The sequence below is a fragment of the Balaenoptera ricei genome, chromosome 1 (assembly GCF_028023285.1).
Source record: "Balaenoptera ricei isolate mBalRic1 chromosome 1, mBalRic1.hap2, whole genome shotgun sequence".
Classification (NCBI taxonomy): Eukaryota; Metazoa; Chordata; class Mammalia; order Artiodactyla; family Balaenopteridae; genus Balaenoptera; species Balaenoptera ricei.
In genome coordinates this window covers 8995286-9017503 of record NC_082639.1, presented here as the reverse complement: position 1 = coordinate 9017503, position 22218 = coordinate 8995286, and the positions used below count along the sequence as shown (strand labels likewise).

At 51.8% G+C, this 22218-nt stretch overlaps 2 protein-coding genes across 11 annotated transcripts; one reads left to right on the top strand and one right to left on the bottom strand.

Moving 5' to 3' along the window:
* Positions 1–1084: 1084 nt before the first annotated feature.
* Positions 1085–6884, top strand: MAD2L2 (mitotic arrest deficient 2 like 2). 4 transcript variants are annotated; one of them, XM_059913147.1, is made up of 9 exons: positions 1085–1256; positions 1625–1676; positions 1771–1889; positions 3329–3400; positions 3993–4093; positions 5228–5322; positions 5647–5720; positions 6219–6311; positions 6552–6884. In XM_059913147.1, the coding sequence occupies exons 2-9, from the start codon at positions 1637–1639 to the stop codon at positions 6591–6593; spliced, it is 636 nt and encodes a 211-aa protein (XP_059769130.1). In that variant the 5' UTR covers positions 1085–1256; positions 1625–1636; the 3' UTR covers positions 6594–6884. The 4 variants fall into 4 exon arrangements, with proteins under 4 accessions (XP_059769130.1, XP_059769100.1, XP_059769119.1 ...); XM_059913117.1 differs by having other exon boundaries at positions 1097–1203; XM_059913127.1 differs by having other exon boundaries at positions 1178–1263.
* On the bottom strand, positions 4342–22218 carry FBXO6 (F-box protein 6). Of its 7 annotated transcripts, XM_059913083.1 has the most exons (9): positions 21876–22218; positions 20338–20472; positions 14649–15133; positions 11456–11751; positions 9267–9393; positions 8674–8769; positions 7653–7788; positions 7216–7410; positions 4342–6140 (listed from the first exon to the last, which is right to left on the bottom strand). In XM_059913083.1, exons 3-8 carry the CDS (start codon positions 14813–14815, stop codon positions 7237–7239), a joined length of 996 nt encoding a protein of 331 aa, XP_059769066.1. In that variant the 5' UTR covers positions 14816–15133; positions 20338–20472; positions 21876–22218; the 3' UTR covers positions 4342–6140; positions 7216–7236. The 7 variants fall into 7 exon arrangements, with proteins under 7 accessions (XP_059769066.1, XP_059769027.1, XP_059769056.1 ...); XM_059913044.1 differs by lacking the exon at positions 4342–6140 and having other exon boundaries at positions 6306–7410; positions 21876–22217; XM_059913073.1 differs by lacking the exon at positions 4342–6140 and having other exon boundaries at positions 6306–7410; positions 14649–15106; positions 21876–22217.

Genomic DNA, 22218 nt, shown 5'->3' with positions numbered 1-22218 from the left:
GACCTTAGTTTTTCCATCTGTAAAATAAAGGGGCTGAAAATAAGGTGAAGCCCTGGAGTTAGAGTAGAAGTCAGAACTGGGTTTGTATTCCAACTGTGTGATTTTGGCAAATTAGGGAACATCTCTGAGCCTGTTTTACCATCTATAAAGTGGGACTGTAAAATGAAGGCTTAGCTCCTAGGGTTAATGAGAGAATTAAAGAAATCAGTGCTTGAAACATAATAAGTGCTCAATGCATGTTAGTAATTATTTTAATATTAATATTATTATTTCCCAGGGTCCTCTCAGCCCTTCCAGAGTCCATGCCTCTGGGGGACTTCCGAGCTACAAAGTGTAGTGGCAGAAGACAACTATGCCCACCGCCTCCCCCAATAGCTGGGTAACTCGGGCAGGTTACTTCACCCCTCTGAACGTCACTTGGCTCATATGTAAAACGGGGATAATCATGGCAACTGTCGCGTGGAATTGTTTTGAGGATTTAGTGAGCTGATCCACGAACACACTTAGCCCAGTCCCTGGCACATGGCTGGACCTCTATAAATGTCAGCTATTGTTATGATGCACGGCCCGGGGAGTTTTACCTTCTTGGGAGGTAAAGACTGGCTGCATTTAGGCTCCGGGTGGGGGTGGGGACGGGGACGTCCCCGGTGCTCGCCGGCCCTCCCCTGTCCCCGCCCCGGAGCCGGCGGATTCGCTTTCGGTTGGGCAGCTGAGGTTCCGGGGATGGTGACTGCGGAGCTAGCGGTAGATGTCGCTGTCCATAGTGCCCAGCTGTGACCTCCAGCTGGCTCTCACCAGCAACACGTACGCTCCCTCTTCCCGCCCCTCCTAAAGCGAGAGAAATGCACGGTGGGGGGGAAATACGTTGCGATCCGATGTGGAGACCAAAGCTGTCTTTTTTCGCGCCCACCTAAAATTGAAAGGAAGAGGCGTGGTGCAGTATCGGCCCTGGGATCACACCGGCGCCCAGGCAGGGCCCCGCCCCTCCCAAGCCCCGCCCCTCTGGCCGTCTCTCCCTCCTGCACCCGTGGTTGGCTGCGCGGGGGGTGGGCGTGGCTGGAAGTCGGCGCTAGGACCCGCCGGATCGCCGCGGACGTCATGGAGCGGCGCCTGGGCCTCTGGTTGAGCGCGAGGCGCGAGTGATCGGTCGGTGGTTTCCCTCGCGGGGGCCTGGCCCCGAGTCCGGAATCGAGGCCGGAGCCGGTACCGGGGAAGAGGAGAAGGGCGGGATTCCCTCAGGGGAAGAATCCAGGCTGGTAGGAGGTGAAGTCTTATTCCAGCCTAGTTTCGCTTTCCGCATCTCCGGCTTCACGCTACCGGCTGCGCATCCAGCTGTTCCCTCTGCCGCGGTGCCCTTTATGCGGGCACAACTCTGGCCTTATCTACTCCCAGGAGACTGCAGGGCGAGGCGGCCAGTGCACAGAGTCTGATCGCGGCGCAGCTGATGCCTCCGAGCTCTGACGCCAGCGTGGGGGGTCCTTCCCAGATGCTCCGGTTCTGTGTGAAGGGAGGGGCGGTCCTGCCCAGATTCCCCCCAGACGGAGGGGAGGGGCAGTGGAGGTGGGCGGGCCCTGCGGCTGTAGGGGCCTTAGGAACTAGCTCCCGCTCCTGCCCCACCCCCTAGGTATCGGGAAGGATGACCACGCTCACGCGACAGGACCTCAACTTTGGTCAAGGTAGAGAGGCTGGACCTGCGGACCCTGGCGGGGGGCGAGGGAGGGCCTGCGCTGGCGGACTTCCCCGAGCGCACCGGGTTCTGCCCCCTCGCAGTGGTGGCCGACGTGCTCTGCGAGTTCCTGGAGGTGGCGGTGCACCTGATCCTCTACGTGCGTGAGGTTTACCCGGTGGGCATCTTCCAGAAGCGTAAGAAGTACAACGTGCCTGTCCAGGTGAGCCCCACATCCAGACTGGGTGCACTGGGTCACCCGCGTATCACAGAGTGGGTAGAGAGGAGATTTTTAACTTTCTTCCTTCTTCAGGCTCAGCCCTCTCAGTCCCCAGCGGCCTGGCCTTGCCTTCTAGTTCCCGGCAGCTGCTGATAGCCCGACAACCTCCCACCCCTCACCGCAGTGGCGTTTCCTTCTGCCCCCTCTGAACTGGGAGTTCCCCTTGCTAGAAGTTAGGGACCAGGTCCTCCGGTTAGAGCCCCCCAGCCCCCCATCTTTCTATTTTAAAGGTCTCCTGAAGCTGGTGAATAGTTGGTTTGGGGAGGGGATTCCTATAAACCTCAGGCACCTTCCCTCTCCCCTCATTTACCCTAATTGTAACGGGTTGCTTTAGGTTAAAAGGCAGACAAAGCAGTAAATATATGCTACTCTATCCCCAGCCTCTAGAAGTGCCTGTCCCTTAGAAAGCACTCAGTAAATATTAGAATAAATGACCGAATACTGGAAGGTGGTGGAAGCTTAAAGATATACAAGGGGGAAAAAAACCCCAAAAAACTAACAAACAAAAAGATATACAAGGAAAAGGAAAAAAAGAATCAGCACTTACTGAGCACCCACCATGTACTAGGTACTTATCTCACTTAATCCTCACTTTTTAAAAATGAGATCTTCCACAGATGAAGTAACTAAAGCACAGAGAAGTTAAGCCTGAGGCCACACAACTCCTTAGTTCCAGATTTTTTAAAATAAATTTATTTATTTATTTATTTATGGCTGCATTGGGTCTTCGCTGCTGCGCATGGGCTTTCTCTAGTTGCGGCGAGCGGGGGCTGCTCTTCGTTGCGGTGCGCAGGCTTCTCATTGCGGTGGCTTCCCTTGTTATGGAGCACCGGCTCTGAAGGCGCGCGGGATTCAGTAGTTGTGGCTTGCGGGCTCTAGAGCGCAGGCTCAGTAGTTGTGGCGCACGGGCTTAGTTGCTCCGCGGCATGTGGGATCTTCCCAGATCAGGGCTCTCCCCTGCATTGGCAGGCGGATTCTTAACCACTGCGCCACCAGGGAAGTCCGTTCCAGATTCTTAATGCTCGAAAATGGATTAAATTTCTGGATCCCGTCTCTGGAAAAATGCCTGTATGCTCAAACACTCACAATTTAAAGACTTCTCAGACTCTGGAGGAGCTCAGTGACCCCGCATTAGGAACTCCTAATGCTACATTAAATGCTAATGTTGAGACTGAATTCTTAGGATCTTCTAACTTCTCTCCCTCTGTGGATAATTCAGTTCTTAGCCTCGTGATGGGAAGTCTGTCTCTTGGGTGGGGAGCCCTAGGGAACTGCTGCGCCTCTCTCCGAAGGCAGACAGGCCCTTGGGCTGCTGGAGGGGGTCTCCGATGGTTCCCCCATCAGTGCTGCAGCCTCACCAGCCATCATGGGGTTGTGTGCAGATGTCCTGTCACCCGGAGCTGAACCAGTATATCCAGGACACGTTGCACTGCATCAAGCCGCTTCTGGAGAAGGTGAGGGCACCAGGCCCCTAGCCCACCCCACCCCCAGTGCTCCTCCATGCTCCAGGATGGGGTGATGCTGGGACCATGCCGGGTCCCCATGACTCTTAACATCCAGAAGCCTGTTCCCTGCACTCTGGAGACCACCCCTGCCCAGGGACAGGCCCCAGGGCATCTGGGCACGTTCAGGGCGTGCTGGGCCAGGGAGCCCTGGTTAGTGGAGTTGGCTGACTGGGGCCTGCCCAGAGGGTTTTGGGTCCTTCTCACCTGTTCTTTTCTCCCCCTCTGCCCCCAAGTTCTGTCTGAGCTTGGCCCCTCAGGGCTTCCTTATTCTACCTTGTTCTGCTCCCTGTGACACCCTGGTACCCGAGGGGCCCAGGCATCCTCTCCTCTCCGCGGGTACCACTCATGTCTGGGGGTGCCTACTTCAACTTCTCAAACCTCTTTCTGGGCTCTCAGGGACTCTGGGCCTAGAAGCTGAGCAGGGCTGTGAGTGTGCCTTTCCCATTCTTCCCTGGGCAGGGAGCAGGGGGCAGGGGCTGGGGGATGGGGTAAGGGGGAGGCAGGTGTCCAGTTCTGGAATAGGGGGTTCCTGTCCTTGCAGAATGATGTGGAGAAAGTGGTGGTAGTCATCTTGGACAAAGAGCACCGCCCAGTGGAGAAATTCGTCTTTGAAATCACCCAGCCTCCGCTGCTGTCCATCAGGTGCGCTGCCTCGCTCCCCATCCACATGCTTGCTGGTGTGAGGTCCCTAGTAATACCGCCACCCTCACCCCTTTAAGGCAGCCCCTGAATGCCTTGCTAAAGGCCTGAGAGGAGACATGGCAAGGTGTGCTGACCTAACGAGGCCTGTTAGTGTCTGAGTCACAGCCGGCCGCCCAGTGGTCTCTGTGGACATCACACAGGTTACACGGAGACCCTCCAGTATCACACTTGGAAAATCACAGCGTTGGTGAATGGCTAGTCCCAACCTCATTTCATTTTATTTTATTTAAAAAAATTTTTTTAAATTAATTAATTAATTTATTTTTGGCTGTGTTGGGTCTTCGTTTCTGTGCGAGGGCTTTCTCTAGTTGCGGCAAGTGGGGGCCACTCATCATTGCGGTGCGCGGGCCTCTCACTGTCGCGGCCTCTCTTGTCGCGGAGCACAGGCTCCAGACGCGCAGGCTCAGTAACTGTGGCTCACGGGCCTAGTTGCTCCGCGGCATGTGGGATCTTCCCAGACCAGGGCTCAAACCCGTGTCCCCTGCATTGGCAGGCAGATTCTCAACCACTGCGCCACCAGGGAAGCCCCCAACCTCATTTTATAGATGGAGAAACCAGGGTCCCGAGAGATGATCTTGACCTGGTCACCCAGAGCCAGGACACAGACCCAGTTTCCTGACTTCCCAGTCAAGCATCCATCCAGTCCCTAGTCAACTAGAAGTTGACCTTGGATGGGTGTGTTGGGCTGGTCAGCTGCCAGCTTCGTGTGGTGAGGTCAGGGCACTAGAATCTGTCCCCACTTGCTATGTGGCCTCGGGCAAGCCCTGTCCCTTCCCGGCTTGGTGTCCCGGTTCTCAGACTGGGCTGCACATTAGAACCACCTACTGGGGTTCCCTGTGCCCCTTCTCCCCCGCATTCTGACTTTAATTAGCCTGGGATGGGACTCGGCTTTGGTTTTAAACTCCCCAGATGATGTCAACTGTGTAGAGACAGGCAGCCAGGGCCTCAGAAGTCAATACACTCAGAAGCACTAGGGGGACACTGCACCCCCAGGGCTGCTTCCGGGCTTGCTTGCCTGCTGGTGGGAGGGGGACACCCATGTGCTGGGAGACCCTCCTCTTCTCTGCTTCCCAGCTCAGACTCCCTGCTATCTCACGTGGAGCAGCTGCTCCGAGCCTTCATCCTGAAGATCAGTGTATGTGATGCCGTCCTGGACCACAACCCGCCAGGTGTGCTCACTCCCACCCCCTCTTCCCTGGGCTTTTCCATGGCTACCTGTGTTGGTCTGTGTCCTCAGGTCCCTACTTGGCTGCACCAAGCCTCCTCTCTTCCTCCCTGCCTTTTAGAACCCTTCTGAAAGCCCACCTCCTCCAGGAAGCTTCCCTGATGGACTCCACCTGGGCTTTAGTCTCCCTGTTGACTGTGACTTGTCTGAGCACTGGGTTTACACTCTGCTTTGCGGGGCTGCTGAGCCAGCTAGGGAGGTGGGAAGAGGCTGTGCCACGCGGCAGCCATGGGGTGGCCCTGGCTTGACCAAACTCTGGCCTCTTTAGGCTGTACCTTCACAGTCTTAGTGCACACGAGAGAAGCTGCCACTCGCAACATGGAGAAGATCCAGGTCATCAAGGTGAGATGAGACTGGTGTGGGAGGGTGGGCAGGGAGACCGCTGGGAGGCTCTGAAAACCAGAGTTCCATGAGAGCGAGGGCGTTGCCTATGGCAGGGCATTCATTACACGTCTTACGGCAGCGCCTGGCATCGGTAGGCTCTCACTGTGCGCTAGCTCTGTGGCCACCCGCTTGTCATCGCCCCACCTGGGCACCTGGTGCTGAGAGCAGGGAGAGCCACCAGCTCACTGGGGGTTCTCAAGGGAGGGGATCCTTGATCCAGTTTCAGAACTGGTGTTTGGGGCTTGTTAAATCACTGGGGCTCCCGGCCCAGCTCAGATCTACAGACTCAGCCTCTCTCCGGTGGGGGAACCTGGGAATCTGCACGGCCAGCGATTCCCTGGTGATTCTGATGCTCCCCGAAGTCTGAGGATGCCAGCTCTGGAAAGGGAGAGGGTAGCAAAGTGAGGGCTCGCCATGGACCAGCCCCCTGCCACCCTTCCCTTGTCCCCTCCCTAGGACTTCCCCTGGATCCTGGCAGACGAGCAGGACGTCCACATGCACGACCCCCGACTGATACCCCTGAAAACCATGACATCAGACATCTTAAAGGTAAGCTGCTTGGGGCCCGAGTGTGCTTTATTTAGGGTGTGCTGAGGCCTGTCAGGCGGCTTGTGGATCAAGGCTCGGGGGAGATGACCAGGGCGTGCCTGGCTTTAGGCTCCCAACTCCCTCTTTCCCTTAACCCCTGGCTGGGGCCACATAGCCCACCCTTGTCAGAGACCCCATGGGTTCTCCAGAGTAGCTGCCCTGGCTGTCCACCTGACCATGGTGTTCGTTCCTGTCCATTAGATGCAGCTCTACGTGGAAGAGCGAGCTCATAAAAGCAGCTGAGGGTGTGCCTGCCCACCGTGGATGCCACAACTGTCGGACTGTGGGGGCCCAGCCTAGGGCAGTGCTGCAGGGCCCCCCTGATTCCAAGTGCTCTTATTGCCTCTGTGTATGGACCACCCACCCTCCAGCCCGGGGCTGCTCAGGCCTGGTTGCCTTCATGGAGGAAGCCTCCCCAGGAGGGCAGGGAAGGGTGCTGGGACCTCAGTTTCTCAGCCTCCTGGGATTCAGCTGGCCAACGCTGCCTCAAATACCGTGCTGTGAGTTGTTTCAATAAAGAGCCCCCAGGGCTGAGCTGGGCTGTCACTACCTGGAGGGGAGGGAGGCTGCTTCTCTACCAAAGCGCCGAGGACCTTGTACCCCGACCCCTAGACCCGACCCCAGGCTGGTTTTACTGAAAACATTACAACAAAATGTCAGAGCTACGTGACAGTAAGTTCACAGACTGGTGGGTTTGCCCCAGGTTGGAACTGGGGCAGGGGGCCTCCCTGCCCCCTACAGGCTCATGCCTTGCCTGGAGGGGACCTTTGGCACTCGGCTGGCCCAGAGGACGGATGAATGGCTGCCAGGGGACAGACTGTCAGGAGGGCCTGTGGAGGTGGAGGGGGGAGGGCAGGTGGGTCACCTCCTCTGGCCCCTGCATGGTCTAGGGCTGAGCCACGGAGGGGGCCGGGTTCCTGGTCATCCTGTGGCTGACGACGATGCTGCTGTTGGTGACGCGGGGACCATACCAGCCTGCCCAGAACTGGGTGTCCTTGCCCCCGTGCTGGAAGAGGATGTGGCGGACACCTGGAGGGTAATCCGAGAAGGTGTGGGAGACCTGGGGGGGGCGGAGGGGAAAGGAAGTGACCACCAGGACTGAAGAGGGGACGAGACAGGACGACCACTGAGCTGGAGAGGGGACGGCTGGAGTCAGGTCCTGCAGGGGAGAGCCTCCCGGCCAGAAGGCAGGCGCTCCAGACAGAGGACTGGTGCATGCTGGGCCCTGGGGTTGCCCCGCATTTCCTGCCATCCTGGCCTTGGGAGAAGTGGATGGCGAGGGGCAAGCAGGTGAGGCCTCACCTCTGTCCACCTGGCATCGTTCCACTGGTGGACGGTCATGGGCGTGGGCTCGAAGGAGGCCAGGACGAGGTAGTCGGCCGAGGCCAGCTGTACTCGGATGTGGTAGGTGCAGCCACAGTCTGCTCTGGCGGCGAACCTGGGGGAGCGGAGGGCTTGGGACTGTGCACCCCAATACAGAGGTGGCCCTGGAGGCCACCACCTCTGGAGGCGGGCAGGTAGCAGGCTCACACATTGGAGCCCCGAGTTTCATTTCCCTGCTCTGCCCATGAGGCCCAGCTGGCTTCAGTGCTCCCTGTGCCCCACTGTGCCCCTGGGGTAAGCAGTCTATCTGTGCTGGGCCTCAATAATCCCATCTGAGAAAAGGGGCAACCCTTCTGGGTGTTCCAGTGAAGATGTCACCATAAAAAGCAAAAGGCTCTCTACAGAGATAAAGTCCGGGGCTGTCGGATCTGTGACGCCGCCTGTACATTACAATGGAGGTTCGGGAGGGGTGGCCTGTGTGATGGGGGCTGCACAGGGTGCACCCTCTGGTCAGCCCTACTGCAGCCCTGCACACCTCTCAAGCCCCAACCCCCCACCCTCAGAGTAGTGGCCCTGGGGCCTGACTGGCACTAGGGTCCTGCTTCTGCCCTGGGCCAGGCCAGACAAAGTTCTGGGCACAGAGTAGGAGCTTGGGATAGAGTCGTGGGATGAACAGTGAAAGGGGCAGGGGAGGCAGACAGGCGTGTGAGTATCTGCGAGGTCCAGGGAGGCTGGGTCCTGGTGTCTCTCGCTCCAGCGCCTGTTAGTGACAACTCATCTGTAGGCCTCAGTCTCCCCGTCTGTAAACTGGGGTTAACATCTGCTGATGCAGGGTTGGGGCGGGGGGCAGTGTTGAATAAGTGTTGGGCCTGTCGGTAGGGAAGGGGGCAGCCCTTGCCCCAGGACTCCGCTGGGCTCAGTGGGCACTCCCTAGAGGGGTTCTCAGGAAGAGTGGAGGGAGGGATGCAGAGTGTGGGACTCGGGCGTGGGCCCCACTCACCAGTCCTTAACCTCGATGTCCGGCCGGAACTTGTCCAGTAGCTCCTCCCAGTAGCCCTCGGCTTTGAGGTCTATCAGCTGGGACTTGAGACACATCCTGCGGAGCAGAAGGGGAGGCGTGCGTTCCCAGGCGTGGCCCGGACCCGGGGAGGTGGTTCAGGGGCTGCAGGACGGCCACTGCCGGCGCGGACTCTGGCTCCTGCCTCCTTGCAGGCCCGCGGGGAACGTGCAGGGAGTTTGACCCACTCGTGCCTGGGTGGCGTTCATCCCAGTCCCTAGGCCCAGTGTCCCGGGCACCCAAGGAGGGCGCCTCCGTGAACTCAGGCCCCTAGACTGGGGACAACCTGTATCACCCCTGACTTACCCCAACCACCTAACGGGCTCCCAGCCTCCTCAAACTGCTCGCCTCCCCCACTGCCTATTAACCCAGCCACTGAGTTGCCTCCTGCTCCAGGAAGCAGTAGATGCTGAGCTGGCTTTGGAACCCCCTTTCTGGAGCTTCACACACAGGCCCCTCACTTAGGCCTGGGATTTGGCAAAAGGTTGTCCGGTCCCTCTTCCCTCCACACAGCTTCTCAGTTCAGTTCGTCTTACTCATAGGACGTGGCAAAGTACTTCTTGACTTTGGGGTCAGGGAAGTCTGTGCCATGCGCCCCGGGGAGGCTCTCCACCTTCCACTGGTCCCCTCCGTTGGAGTCGATTTTCCAGGATCTCATACCCTCTAGGAAAAACAGAAGCTGCAGTAAGACCCTCTGGGTGAATGTTCAGCCTGGCCCTCTCCACCTGGTCCTGGGAGGGAGCGGGTAAGGCTCAGATCTCAAGGCATGCACCCCACGGCACCTTGGAGCCGCCCTACAAAGCCCCCCTCCCCACGTTCCCACCTGTGCCCACCACACCAATTCTGATCTGGGCCCTCTGCCTCCCCCTTTGTCCCTGAGCGGCTCAACTCCTAACGTGAAGCTGGAAAAAAAGAAAAAAGGAGTATGACCAGAAATTCTAAATGAACCTTTCCTCACTTCCATGTTGCCCAGGGGCTCTGGAAATACCCAAGTTTCAGTTCTCGAACCATTAAATTATGAAGGGCCTGTGTGGGTAAATTCTGTTCTTAATGGCTAATGTGTTTGTCCCAACTCAGACCACTTACTAGACGACTGGCATTCCCCTGACGTCGACGTCCAGGAGGTTAACTATGTAACTGAGATCTGAGGGGGTTTGCTGGTGGGTCGTGGGAGCCTACTGTGCCCACTCGGACCCTCTCTGCCCAGGGCAGGAGGGAGGACTGGGGGGCTGGGCATCCTCTGGGTTGGTGGCGTGTAGTTACCCCGTATCAGTGGAAGGGTCCCCACCAGGTTGCCTTGGCAGGTTTGTAGGCGTAAGGCTGTCCCTCCCATCTCCCCCTTCAGACTGAGCTGAGAGGACCTCAGGGAACAGTGGTTCTCTACCCAGGCTTTCCAGAACAATCATCAGGAGAGCTTTTCCAAATTATTCCTTTGCTCCCTCTACTAGGAGCCCACATCTATTCCCCAGGTGCCCCGGGAGCCCCCCAGTAGAGAACCAGAAGAGAAATTCAGAAATCCAGAGCGGGCCAGTGCCCAGGGCAGGCCCAGGGGGAGAGCTGAGCAAGGCTGGGTGGCCAGCTCTGCAAGGCTGTGTGAGCTGAGCTGGTGGCCCGGCCCGGCTGGGCAGCTTCTGAGCAGAATTTGGGGCAGGCCAGGAGACCAAGTGTCTGGGGCACTGTCTATGGGGCCTCTAAGGGGCCTAAGGGCCTTCAGCAGTCAGGACTGGACCCCAGAAGCTGGGCAGTTCTAGATCTTTGAGCAAGACACTCATCTTGGGGACCTCATGCTCCCCATCTATAAAATGGAGCCAAACCCTTCTTATTTGGCTAACTCTCGGAATCTTCACGAGGATAAAGAGAGGAAGGGATTCTAAGTGAACAAACTATGCCTCTTAATCAACTGCTGCTATACCCAAACAGGAGCCAAACCCTTCTTATTTGGCTAACTAAAAAATGGAGCCAAACCCTTCTTATTTGGCTAACTCTCGGAATCTTCACGAGGATAAAGAGAGGAAGGGATTCTAAGTGAAAAAACTATGCCTCTTAATCAACTGCTGCTATACCCAAACAGGAAGCACGATGCCCGGTACTAAATGAAGATGCTAAATGAAGAAAAAAAAAAAAGACTGGCAAATATATAAGAGAACATAAGCAAAATAGGAGCCTCAAACCATGTGATCGTAGCTACCTCTCAAATTCCTCATTTTCTTCCTCTGTATCATGGGGTGACGGGAGGATAAGGACATTTCTAAGACCTCAGACTAGTGCCTGGCACACAGGAAGCCCTCCCTCAACGTTAGGCAGCAGAGACTGAACTAAAGGGGAGGGGGTCTGCAGTGTGTTTATTCATTCAACAAACGTTTCCTGAGCACATGCTATGTGGACACAGGGTGCAGGGTGGCAAGATCTGTCAGGCCCCAGGAACTTGAAATTTGTGGCAGAGAAAAAAAAAGATTCAGTTATTATAGGTTATGACCAGTGCTATGAAGGAAGGAAATGGGGCGATGTGACAGACGTGGGGAGCACTGTTTTCAGATGGGGGATCAGGGCACATCTCTGAACTGAGACCTGGAGAATGAGGAGAGCGACCAAGGGAGCATGACAGGTGTTGTGGGGGCGGTGGTGGTGATGAGAGAACATTCCAGGTAGTGTGGGAACAGCAAGTACAAAGGCCCTGAGGTTCAGGAAAGGGACTGAACCAGCCCAGCAGCAGGGCCCGGCCCACCTTCGGCACACGGGTTGCGCAGTAGGTTCCTGCGGAGGCTGCACAGAAAGTAGAAGACCTTCCAGTCAGCCACGGACTGGTCCCAGTCCTCAGTGGCGTAGCCCTCATGCAGGCATTTGCGCTTCCAGAGGGACACAAGGTCGATGAGGTCGCGCCAGAGGCTGCAGACAGGGCGGCAGTTCAGCAGCAGCTGGCGGGCGGGCAGGTGCGTGAACACCTCCAGCAGGATGCTCTCGGGCAGCTGGTTGATGCTGACCAGGGCCATGGCCGTGGTGGGGTGAGATGCACGCACAGGCCTGTGGGGAGCAACAGTGGTCATGAGCTCTGACCAAGGAGGTGGACCCCTTAGATCCCCAGGGACCTGGGCCAGGGAACATTGGAGCCCCTTTCCAGTACATGGTAGACCCTCAAAATACAGAGTGGCCACATGTTATGCACATTTGAAAGAGTGCAATAAAAATATTGATAAAGTCTTCAGGGACTAATTTTTTAAGAGGCCCCATCCCCCATTAAAAAATTAATTGCTTAATTTTCAGTTGGTGGGCCTGGAGAACCGTAAGATTTTGCCAAGGCCATTCTGTTGTCTGTAAGCTCTGCAAAGGCTTTCAGTGATGTTATTTTAATACTATGAATTCGTTAGAACATAAAATCTTGGGACTCCCCGGTGGCAAAGTGGTTAAGAATCCGCCTGACAATCCGGGGGACACGGGTTTGATCCCTGGTCCAGGAAGATCCCACGTGCCGTGGGGCAACTAAGCCCGTGCGCCGCAACCACTGAGCCTGCGCGCCACAACTACTGAAGCCTGCACGCCTACAGCCCGATATCCACAACAAGAGAAGCCACCGCAATGAGAAGCCCACACACCACAAGGAAAAGTAGCCCCCGCTCGCTGCAACTAGAGAAAGTCCACACACAGCAACAAAGACCCAATGCAGCCAAAAATAAAAATATAATAATAAAAAAAGGTGTGAGGGAAAGAATATGTATATAAAAAAAAAAAAGAACGTAAAATCTTTATTACTTCCACAGACTAGCTCACAACTTAAGTGATGGGCTGAGAAACAAACTTTCTCTCCCCAAATTGCCCACTTTAGCTGTGATAAAACATCCCAATGAGGAGGCTCCCCCCCCCCCAACAGTTCTGGGTTGGGCATCAGGCCACTCTGAAATGCCCAGAAACGGAAAAGCACGTTGAAGGTGAAGAAGCAAGATTGCTTGGGTTTGAATCCTGGCCTGGAGTGACTAGCTGGGAAGGTAGTCCCCCCCAAAAAAGGTGGTAACTGTCCCGACCTCAGAAGGGCTGGGAGGACCGAGTTAGTACAAGTAAAGCATTTAGCACGGGGCTGGCTGAGAAGTGCTCCACGGCGTCATTAACCACACTCTTGGCCTTAGAGCAAAACGACTCTCCAGTAGTTGCAGAGGTACCGGCCCCCAAGAACACATTCCTCCCTCTACATCCGAATTGCACAGGGTTTTGGGAAAATTACAGTGCCACCACCTTGGCCTGAATCTTGCCTGGGGGGGATCCTGGTTAACCAGCTAAGGGGATTCTCTCAGGTGGGTGGGAGTGGGCCTGTAGCCACTGTCACTCAAGATGGCTGGAGTAGATGGGCCTTATCTGCTTATGGGTGGGGAAGGGAATATTCTCCTGGGACATGTAGGGACACTGGGGAGACTTTTCATTTTTCATTGCGACTTGGCCAAAGAAGCAGTTGTTAACTTAAAACGATAAAACAGCCAGATATTTTACCAGCAAAACAGATTTATTTGGGAGCAGCAAAGAATTGCAATTTGGGACATGCAACTGGTGAACCACTTGCAAGTCCCGTTAAGCAAAGCAGAGGGAATTCTTTTATAGAAGAGACGGGGAAGTTGGGAGGGACTGTTATAAACAAAAAGTCTCTGGAGGAAACTGGGAGTTCCAAATATAGTGACTTTTCAATGGCTGAGTTGTGACAGTCTACCATTAGCTAAGCTGTTGCCAGGAAAGGAGAAAATCTTTCTTCCTCCTGCTGGCACTAGTAGTGTTACTTCCTGCCAGAAGATCTGTGTTGATTCTTCCTGTATTGGCTGTCAAGTACTCCCCCTTCTGGCCTCCCAACTCCATTTTAGTGAGGTTTCCCTTCATTAATTTTTACATTTCCCCCTTTTGATCAAGATCTTTTTCCAAAAGCATCACTGATAAAGAGTCAGGGTTTTTGTCTGTTTTTTTTTTAATTAATTAATTAATTTATTTATTTTTGGCTGTGTTGGGTCTTCGTTTCTGTGCAAGGGTTTTCTCTAGTTGCGGTAAGCGGGGGCCACTCTTCATCGCGGTGCGCGGACCTCTCACTATTGCAGCCTCTCTTGTTGCGGAGCACAGGCTCCAGACGCGCAGGCTCAGTAGTTGTGGCTCACGGGCCTAGGTGCTCCATGGCATGTGGGATCTTCCCAGACCAGGGCTCGAACCCGTGTCCCCTGCATTGGCAGGCAGATTCTCAACCACTGCGCCACCAGGGAAGCCCCTGTCTGTTTTTTTAATCAGCATTCAGTGGCCTTTTGTCCCTTGATGCCAGGAAGGATCTTTTCTGGGTGTCCTGTCCCATGTCAGAGGGAAAGTGCACAGATTGGAAACCTACTGTGGTCACATTTGAGTAACAAGGAGGGGTAGGAGGGAGATCTCTCAGGAATTTCCCATCCAAAAGTCTGTATCTTAGAATAGTGAATACAGCAAGGGCACACTCAAAACTGAAGGAATTAAACAAGAATTTTGTAAAGAAGATGTGGTACATATATACAATGGAATATTACTCAGCCATAAAAAGGAACGAAATTGGGTCATTTGTAGAGACGTGGATGGACCTAGAGACTCATACACAGTGAAGTAAGTCAGAAAGAGACAAACAAATATCGTATATTAACACACATATGTGGAATCTAGAAAAATAGTACAGATGAACCGGTTTGCAAGGCAGAGATAGTGACACAGATGTAGAGAACAAACGTATGGACACCAAGGGGGGAAAGCAGGGGGTGGTGGTTGTGGTGGTGGGATGAATTGGGAGATTGGGATTGACATATATAAACTAGTATGTATAAAATAGATAACTAATAAGAACCTCCGTATAAAAAAAAATGAAATTAAAAAAAAAAAAGAATTTTGGAATGACACAGTGTAGGAATAAACATGAAGTAATTAAACAGTATTGTTACCTCAAAAGAAACTGTTTGGAATCAGATGTTTTATCAATGATACAGACTGTAGGCTGAAAATTCAAGAAACTGAATTTGGATAAGAATCCAGAGTCAGTTTTATAGTCCAGATGAAAGAAAGACACTTCTGTGAATTCTAAATCTTCTAACAGGCCTTGTCTAGACATCTTGGGCAAGCTGTCTCATCAGATGTCATCTGCTTCAAATCCAGGAAATCTTTACCTTCAGGTCACCAGATGGTGTGCAGGTCCAGTTAGGGTCTGGTGCTTTCTTAGATGTGTCACATGAATCCAAGAGTCTGTTCTCTGAAGTTTGGAGGCACAAGGGTAGGTTAGCAGTACCTGATGGGGCCTTTCCAGTGAGGTTGAAGAGAGTCCTTCTCGAGGTTTCTTTTCCAGTACATGAAATCTCCAGGTTGAAAGGTGTGATGCTTAAGGTCTTCATCTCCCAAGAGCGCACTATGAAGAAGATTGCTCTACCAAGCACTGTTATTTTTAATAGAAGCAATTAGGCCTTTACAATATTGAAATATATCTCCTTTCATCATCTGTGGGTCAAAAGTGGGTAGGGCAAGGAACATTGGGTGTCCTGTGACTACCTCAAAGGGTGAGAGTTTGAGTTCTGAAAGGGGTGCATCTGAGATTTAGAAGAACCAATGGCAATGCTTTTTGGGGGGAGGGTCTCTATGAATTTTGCCCACTAGGTCTTAATAGTGCCATTAGTACGTTCCACTAACTCTGAGGATTGAGGATAGTAAGTACAGTGAAAATGTTGTAAAACCAGTTAAAGAGCACAAACTCGTCGAAGCACCTGACCAGTAAAATGGGTTCCTTGATCACTGTGAAGTTCAAGAGGGGTTCCCCAGGTAGGGATAATCTTTTCTATCAAAATTGTAGCCACAGAAGAAGCAGTGGCCTGTCTGCAAGGGAGGGCTTCAATCCAATGAGAAAACATACAGACCATGTAATAAAATATATTTATATCGATGAGATGGGGACAGCTATGTGAAATCCATCTACCAAACTTTTTTTTTAATTGGAATATAGTTGATTTACAATGTTGTGTTAGTATCAGGTGTGCAGCAAAGTGAATCAATTATACATATATGTATATCCACTCTTTTTTAGATTCTTTCCCATACAGGTCATTACAGAGTATTGAGTGGAGTTCCCTGTGCTATACAATAGGTCCTTATTAGTTATCTATTTTATACAGAGTAGTGTGTATATGTCAATCACAATCTACTGATTTATCCCCCCCCCCCCCTTTCCCCTCTATATCTACCAAACTTTGAATGGCCCATTAGGCAATTCAAAGTGTCTGGGAGGAGTGCAAACAGGTTTCCCTGGATTGTATTTTGGACAGGTGGGACAAGAAGGTAGGTACTTTTTGTGGCCTTATTAGTATTTCCCCACCAACATTCATTCATGAATGCTATCATTTTGTCACTGGACCAAGAGTTCAATGCACGTACAGCGGTGAGGTGTGGGAATCAGAATTTCTGGTAGGACCAGTTTGTTATTTGGCCCAAACCAGAGTTTTCTCTTTCTACTGAACCAGCAGTTCCTAGACCCCCAGTACTGTTTTTCCTTTTCTGGGGCATTGGGCATTTCTAGATTGTTATCTTGGGGGGCATCCTTTTGGATCATACCGGAGGTTTGGTCATGGGTTCCTTCGAGAGCAGCATTTTGGGCAGAAATATCAGCAAGTTGGTTTCTTTCATCCTATAGGGACTCAAGCTTGGAATGCCCAGGGATCTTAATAATAGTCAAGGCAGCTGGCAAGAGTATAGCGTCTAATTGATTTTGGATATAAGAGCCATTTTTAATCTTTTCTCCATTAGAGGTAGGGAAACCTTGTTTCCATGTTATTCCAAAGTCATGGGTTGCTCCAAAGGAATACTGACTATCAGTATAAATGTTTGTAGTTTTGCCCTTAGCTAAAGTACAAACCTCAGTGAGGGCATATAATTCAGCCTGTTGCGTAATTAAGCCATAGGTAAAGGCGTTGCTTCAACAATATCAAAAGGAGTTGCAATGGCATACTCAGCACAATATTTACCACTTTCTCCCTTTAAATAAGAACCATCAGTAAACCATGAAAAATCTGCATTGGTTAGAGGAGTCTCCTCTAAATTATTACACGGAGTCAAAGGGTGACCAGTAAGGGTCAGGCAGTGGTGAGGGGTTTCGTCAGTGAAGGAGGGGAGAAAAGTAGCAGGGTTGAGGTTAGTACAATGTGAAAGAGCTATGTGAGGAACAGTTAGCAAAAGGATTTCATAAGAGGTGAGGCAACTGACTGAAAAATGTTGAGTGGATGAGAATTTAGGAGGGCTTCCACTGCATGGGATACAAAGATGGTTAAAGGGGATCCCATGATTGTCTCTTTGGTGGCCTTAACCAGAAGGGCAGTAGCAGGAATGGCTTTGAAGCAAGGGGGATATACCTGTGCCACAGGGTCCAGCTGTTGGCTACAATGCCCTACAGGTCGTTGATGGTCCCCCTGTTTTTGGGCTCCGAGGACATTCCGTGCCTTCTCACATACAAAGAGGGAAAAGGGAAGCTGGTAATTAGGATGCCCAAGGGCAGGTAGTCTCATTAAGCTTTTCTTTAAGTCTTCAAAAGCTGTGTCATCTTGATCTCCCCAATTAATGGGGTCAGATTTGCTGGTTTTCAATAAGGCATGTAGGGGCTGAGCCAGAAGAGAGAAAATTGGGATCCAATTTCAACAGTAGCCAGATAGCCCAAGAAAACCTTAGGAGCTTAGTTTTTGATTCTGGGCAGTTCAGGATGTCATGGAGTCTATCTAGATCCAGTAGTCCCTGTTCTGAAATCATGTGCTCTAAATACTGAACCTGAGTTTGAGCAAAGTGCCATTTTTCTTTGGAGACTTTATGTCCCTTTAAGGCCAGAAATTTTCGCGGGTGGATGCTGTCTTCCTGTGAGGAGGTTTGAGAAGGACAGCATAGGCGCAAATCATCTATATAATGTAACAAAGTAGAACCTGCAGAAAACTTTACTTCATCCAGATCAGCTTTCAAGATTTGTGAAAAGTAAGAAGGACTTTCTGTGAAACCCTGGGTCACTACTATATGAGTCTATCGTCGTCCGTCCCAGGTGAAGGCAAAAAGATATTGGCTAGCCTTATCAACTAGAATAAGTTGAAAAATACACTGCATAGATCAGTCACAGTGAAAAACTTGCTTCAAGTGGGAATGGATGTCAGTAGCATGCAGTGGTTAGGAACAACTGCGTGTTGAGAAATAACAATGTTTATTGCTCAGCGGTCCTGGATAAACCTCCATCCTCAGCCCTTGGGTTTTCTCACAGGTATAACAGGTGTATTACAGGGACTAATGCAAGGGATAATGAGGCCCTGAGCCTTGAAATCTTCCATCATGGGTTTTCTATATGAAGGGCTTCTTTACTTATAGGGTATTGATTACTTCTGAAGAGAGTTTAGAGGGATCGATTTGAATCTTAATGGGAGGTACACTGTGAATTTTGCCAATATCAGTTGGAGATTTTTGCCTGTAAGGAGGTTGGTAGCTGATTCAATAGGGACAAATGATCAGTGTTTCAAGAATCAGCCCCAGCAGTGCCGGAAACAGAACAAATAAAAGATGTCAAAGGGTCTTTTAATTTACCTGGTTGGCTATTGTGATGGCTACTGTCAAATTCTAGAATTATTTCCCCCTTTTGGGAGAAAGAAATTGGGCATAATACTCTTCCAAGAAGTCTAGGCCTAATAAATGAATGGAGGCAGAGGAGCTAAGGAGAGAAAGTGTGTATCTCTCAAAGGGCCTAAACAAAAGGGAGAAGGTTCAGAGACAGGAACCTGCTGAGGATTATTAGAAATCCCCACTCTCGGAACTGTATTAGGGGTCTGCAGTGGGGCTGAGCACCGAGAGTGCGGCTCTGCTGTCAGTAAGGGCAGAGAGAGAGATTCCTTCCCAATCTGGAGAGTTGTTTCTTCGAGCTGATTAACAGGGAGGATTGGGAAGAGCCCCTGTAGTTCCTCAGAGCCCCGTCATTGGGCATTAGGAGGACACTGGAAAGGCTGAGAGGGCTGAAAACTCCTGAAATGCTTAAATTTGTAACAGTCTTTTTTCTGATGCTCTGGCTTTTTGCAATAGCAGAAATTAGAAGGTTTTTGGTTTTGTTTAGGGACCTTCATTTGCTGGAGTTGAAGATTAAGAATTTTAGTGGTCTTTCTTTTTGGTGACTCACCTAGGGTGCAAGTGAGCTGATTTGCCAAATGAATCTAGAGTGGACACAGTTTCCCATTCCATCCTGGTTCTTTTAAATAAAAGAAAAAGATTCCGGTTCAGCCCATTAATAAACATGGAGGTGACAGTTACCCTAGTGGACTCAACATCTGAAGGAAGACCAGAGCTTTCTTTAAAAATAACCTGAAGTCGATTAGAATAGCCATGAACAGGTTCATCAGATTTTTGTATGCAAGGCTGACCTTTGTTCTGATCAACAGGCTTAGGAAAGGCTACTGTAATTGCTCAGTGGAGGTTTTCAATGAGTGTTCTAGCCTCTTGCCAAACGTTAGAGCATTGCTCTTCTAAATCCACTCCAGAATGTTCCCATGGGCTAGTTTCATCCAGTGTTTGCTTGACTCTCACCAACAAGCACGTGGACTAACTGATATAAATCTGAGAAACCAGACTGGTAGGTTTGAACAAATATTAAAATCTTCAGCAAACCTATGGGGGTCCTCAGTTACTTTAGGAAACTCTTGAACTATGGCTCACAATTTGGCTTAGTCCAGGGAACATAATAAGTAATTTGGGGTTTATTTCAATCCTCAGAAGACTAAGTTTAAGGAGCAGGTTCTGATAGGTTCAGAGGAGGGAGCAGGGAGAGTCAGCAGAGCTGTAGGGAAAAAGGTAAGTTCAGCGAGAGAATTAGACTGGAGAGGTGCAGAAGGAAAGGAAGATGGTGACTGGGATGGGCTTGAGCACAAGACGACTGCCAGCATCCAGAGACAGAGAAGACGGGGTAGGGGAAAAAGAGACCTCAGAAGCCATTTTGTCTTTCTTTAATATTTTATTTGCCTCAGTTACTTTAAAAATTGTATATTGCAAAGCGGCAATTTTAGACTCCTGATACGTTTTGGAAGCCTTAAAATACCAATCAAAATTGGTGTCCAATTCAGTTTTGACAACTGCAGATCTATGGCTAACACAATTTTAAGAAAGGAAGTTTGGGGAGTTCAGAAGTTCCCCATGCTGGTCACTGATGTTCTAAATTACGTGTTTCAGTTGGTCCATTTAGTTAAAAATGTATATAAGGAGAGACAGCAGTTTTTAAACATAAAATTGTCCAGGGTCCCTGAAAAAGGGGGGGGGGGCACCCTCAAAACATTTAGATAACTTGGATCCCATTTTTCAGGGTTTTTTCTCTAGAGCAAAAGAATCATTCTTAAACAGCCCACAAGCCAAATACCAGCACAGTTTCAATAGGAACAGCCTGGTTCCAAAAGTAGTCGGACTGAAAGCTAGCACAGTTCCAGCTGGAACAGCGTGATTACAAGAGTGAGGCCAAAGTGCCAACCAAGTACTCACAGACAAACAAGGCCTTAACAAAAAAGGACGAAGCCTTCAAAGAGATCCCAAATAAAACCTGGAGAGCTTCAAAACGCAAAAAGAGCGCAGCTCAGATCCAGGAGAAAAACTTACCCTCAAACTGCAAAGTTGCTGAGAAAGCAGTTGAGTTCTGTGGGATCTGTGGGTACCAGCACCTGTTTGCTCACCAGCCTCGGAGTTGTTGGGGGTCTTCTCTGGATCTCAGTGAAACCTCCGTGTAATGTTAACCTAAAACAATAAAAAAGCCGCTTAGTTTACTAGCAAAACAGGTTTATTTGGGAGCAGCAAATAACTCCAAGGCAGAATATGCAACTATGGCGAACCACTTTCAAGTCCTGTTAAGCAAAGGAGAAGAGACTCTTTTACAGAGGAGAAGGGCAAGTTGGGTGGGGCTGTTATAAACAAAAAGCCCATTGGAAGACACGGGGAGTTGGAAGTATAACGGCTGTTCATTGGTTGAGTTGTGACAGTCTCTCATTGGCTGAGCTGTTGCCAGGCAAGGAGAAAATCATTTTTTCCTCCTGCTGGCAGTAGTAGTCTCACTTCCTGCCAGGTATGCCAAGTATGCCTCTTGATGTTGGGACTGTACTGACTGTCAAGTGTTCCTCTTCCTCATTTCCTGACTCCATGTTAGTGGGTTTCCCCTTTTTAATTTTCACACAGCTCACAGTCTTCTCAAAGCTTTCATCCCTTTAAAAAAATGAGGGTGGACACACACTCTGGCACCTGCCCAGGGAGAAGTATTTTTCCATTATCAGAGAACAACAAAAAAAAAAAAAACCAGATAAATAAGATACTGGTAGCTTGTGCAAAATGCTATGATGGAAAAATACTCCATGCGGCCAGGTCTTCCCATTTTTCAGGAGGAATTTTAAACATTTTTTAAAAACATGAAATCTGTCAAATTTTAAATGTTGGCAACTTCTAAAAGCATTGTCTAGGCCAAATAAAAGTCCCTGGGCTCCAAGTTAGAGGCGTCTTAGGTACAAACACCTCCTCGGCCTATCGTCCAAAGTCTGGTCTTTCGCTCTGGTCGCATGTCATCACTGGACTCCATCCCCAAAGCCTGAATGCTGAAGGGTGGAGGGGGTGAAGGTCATCCTGGGGCATTTGGGGGTGGAAACGTCCACATTAGCCCTAAGAAGCCACCTCGCATCGATTGGGCTTCCCACGTACCAGGCCCAGAGCCACGCGCTGGCCTTTTCTCCATAGACCCTCCCTACAACCACTCGAGACACTGTTACTAAGCCCATTTCCGAAAACGGATACTGCGGCTTGGGGAAGTTAGGCCCCCGTCCCAGGCCCTGCGGGCGTGACGGTGCCCAGAGTTCCTAGACTGTCCCCTGGCCGGGGCGCTGCACACGAGGTTAAGCCGGAGTGGCCGCGGACGCCGGGGACACTCCGGGACGGCCAAGCCGGGAAGCGAAGCAGTCCGCGCCGAGCTATCAGACCCTAGAGACTGGCCCCGCCCCGCGCCCCGCCCCGCCCGGAAGCGGCTCCCCCCGGCGCCCCTCCCGCGGCTGCCGGCTTCCCGGCCGGCCGAAGACAGCGTTCTCGGGCTCGGTTAACATCCCGACGACCCCCCCAGCGCCAAACATCCAAGCCCCCTCCCGCACCTGTCGCCCCCCTACCCGTCCCTTGCCTGGGCCGAGATCTGGGCGCGGGGCGGAGCGCTCGGCGCGACCTGAGCTCGGTGTCAGCCTGGAGCTTACGGCCTCGGCGGCGCCGTCAGCTCTCGCCCCGCCCGGCGCCTGCGTCACGCGCCGCGCTCTGGCCGCCTCCCTCGCGGCCCCAGCCTGCTGCTCCAGCGACTTCGCCCCGCCCCACGCCGGGGCCACTTTCCCAGACGCGAGCAAAGAAATCTGGTGTCCTCAGGCTCGGGGCGGCGTCAGGGGGGCTCCAGACCTCGTTTCCTGAACCTCAGTCTTTCCTTCCAGGCGGTGGGCGGCTCAGCAGTGGGAACCCAATTTCTCT

What these genes read in the sequence shown, in the direction of transcription:
- MAD2L2 (XM_059913147.1), top strand. Translation starts at nt 1,637, where the DNA reads ATGACCACGCTCACGCGACAGGACCTCAACTTTGGTCAAG. An exon ending in CCTGGACCACAACCCGCCAG is followed by an intron (nt 5,323 to 5,646) that starts GTGTGCTCACTC and finishes TGGCCTCTTTAG; the next exon opens with GCTGTACCTTCACAGTCTTA. An exon ending in TGACATCAGACATCTTAAAG is followed by an intron (nt 6,312 to 6,551) that starts GTAAGCTGCTTG and finishes CCTGTCCATTAG; the next exon opens with ATGCAGCTCTACGTGGAAGA.
- FBXO6 (XM_059913083.1), bottom strand. Translation starts at nt 14,815, where the DNA reads ATGTCTAGACAAGGCCTGTTAGAAGATTTAGAATTCACAGAAGTGTCT. An exon ending in TACTTTGCCACGTCCTATGA is followed by an intron (nt 8,770 to 9,266) that starts GTAAGACGAACT and finishes TCTGCTCCGCAG; the next exon opens with GATGTGTCTCAAGTCCCAGC. An exon ending in ACGATGCCAGGTGGACAGAG is followed by an intron (nt 7,411 to 7,652) that starts GTGAGGCCTCAC and finishes CGCCCCCCCCAG; the next exon opens with GTCTCCCACACCTTCTCGGA.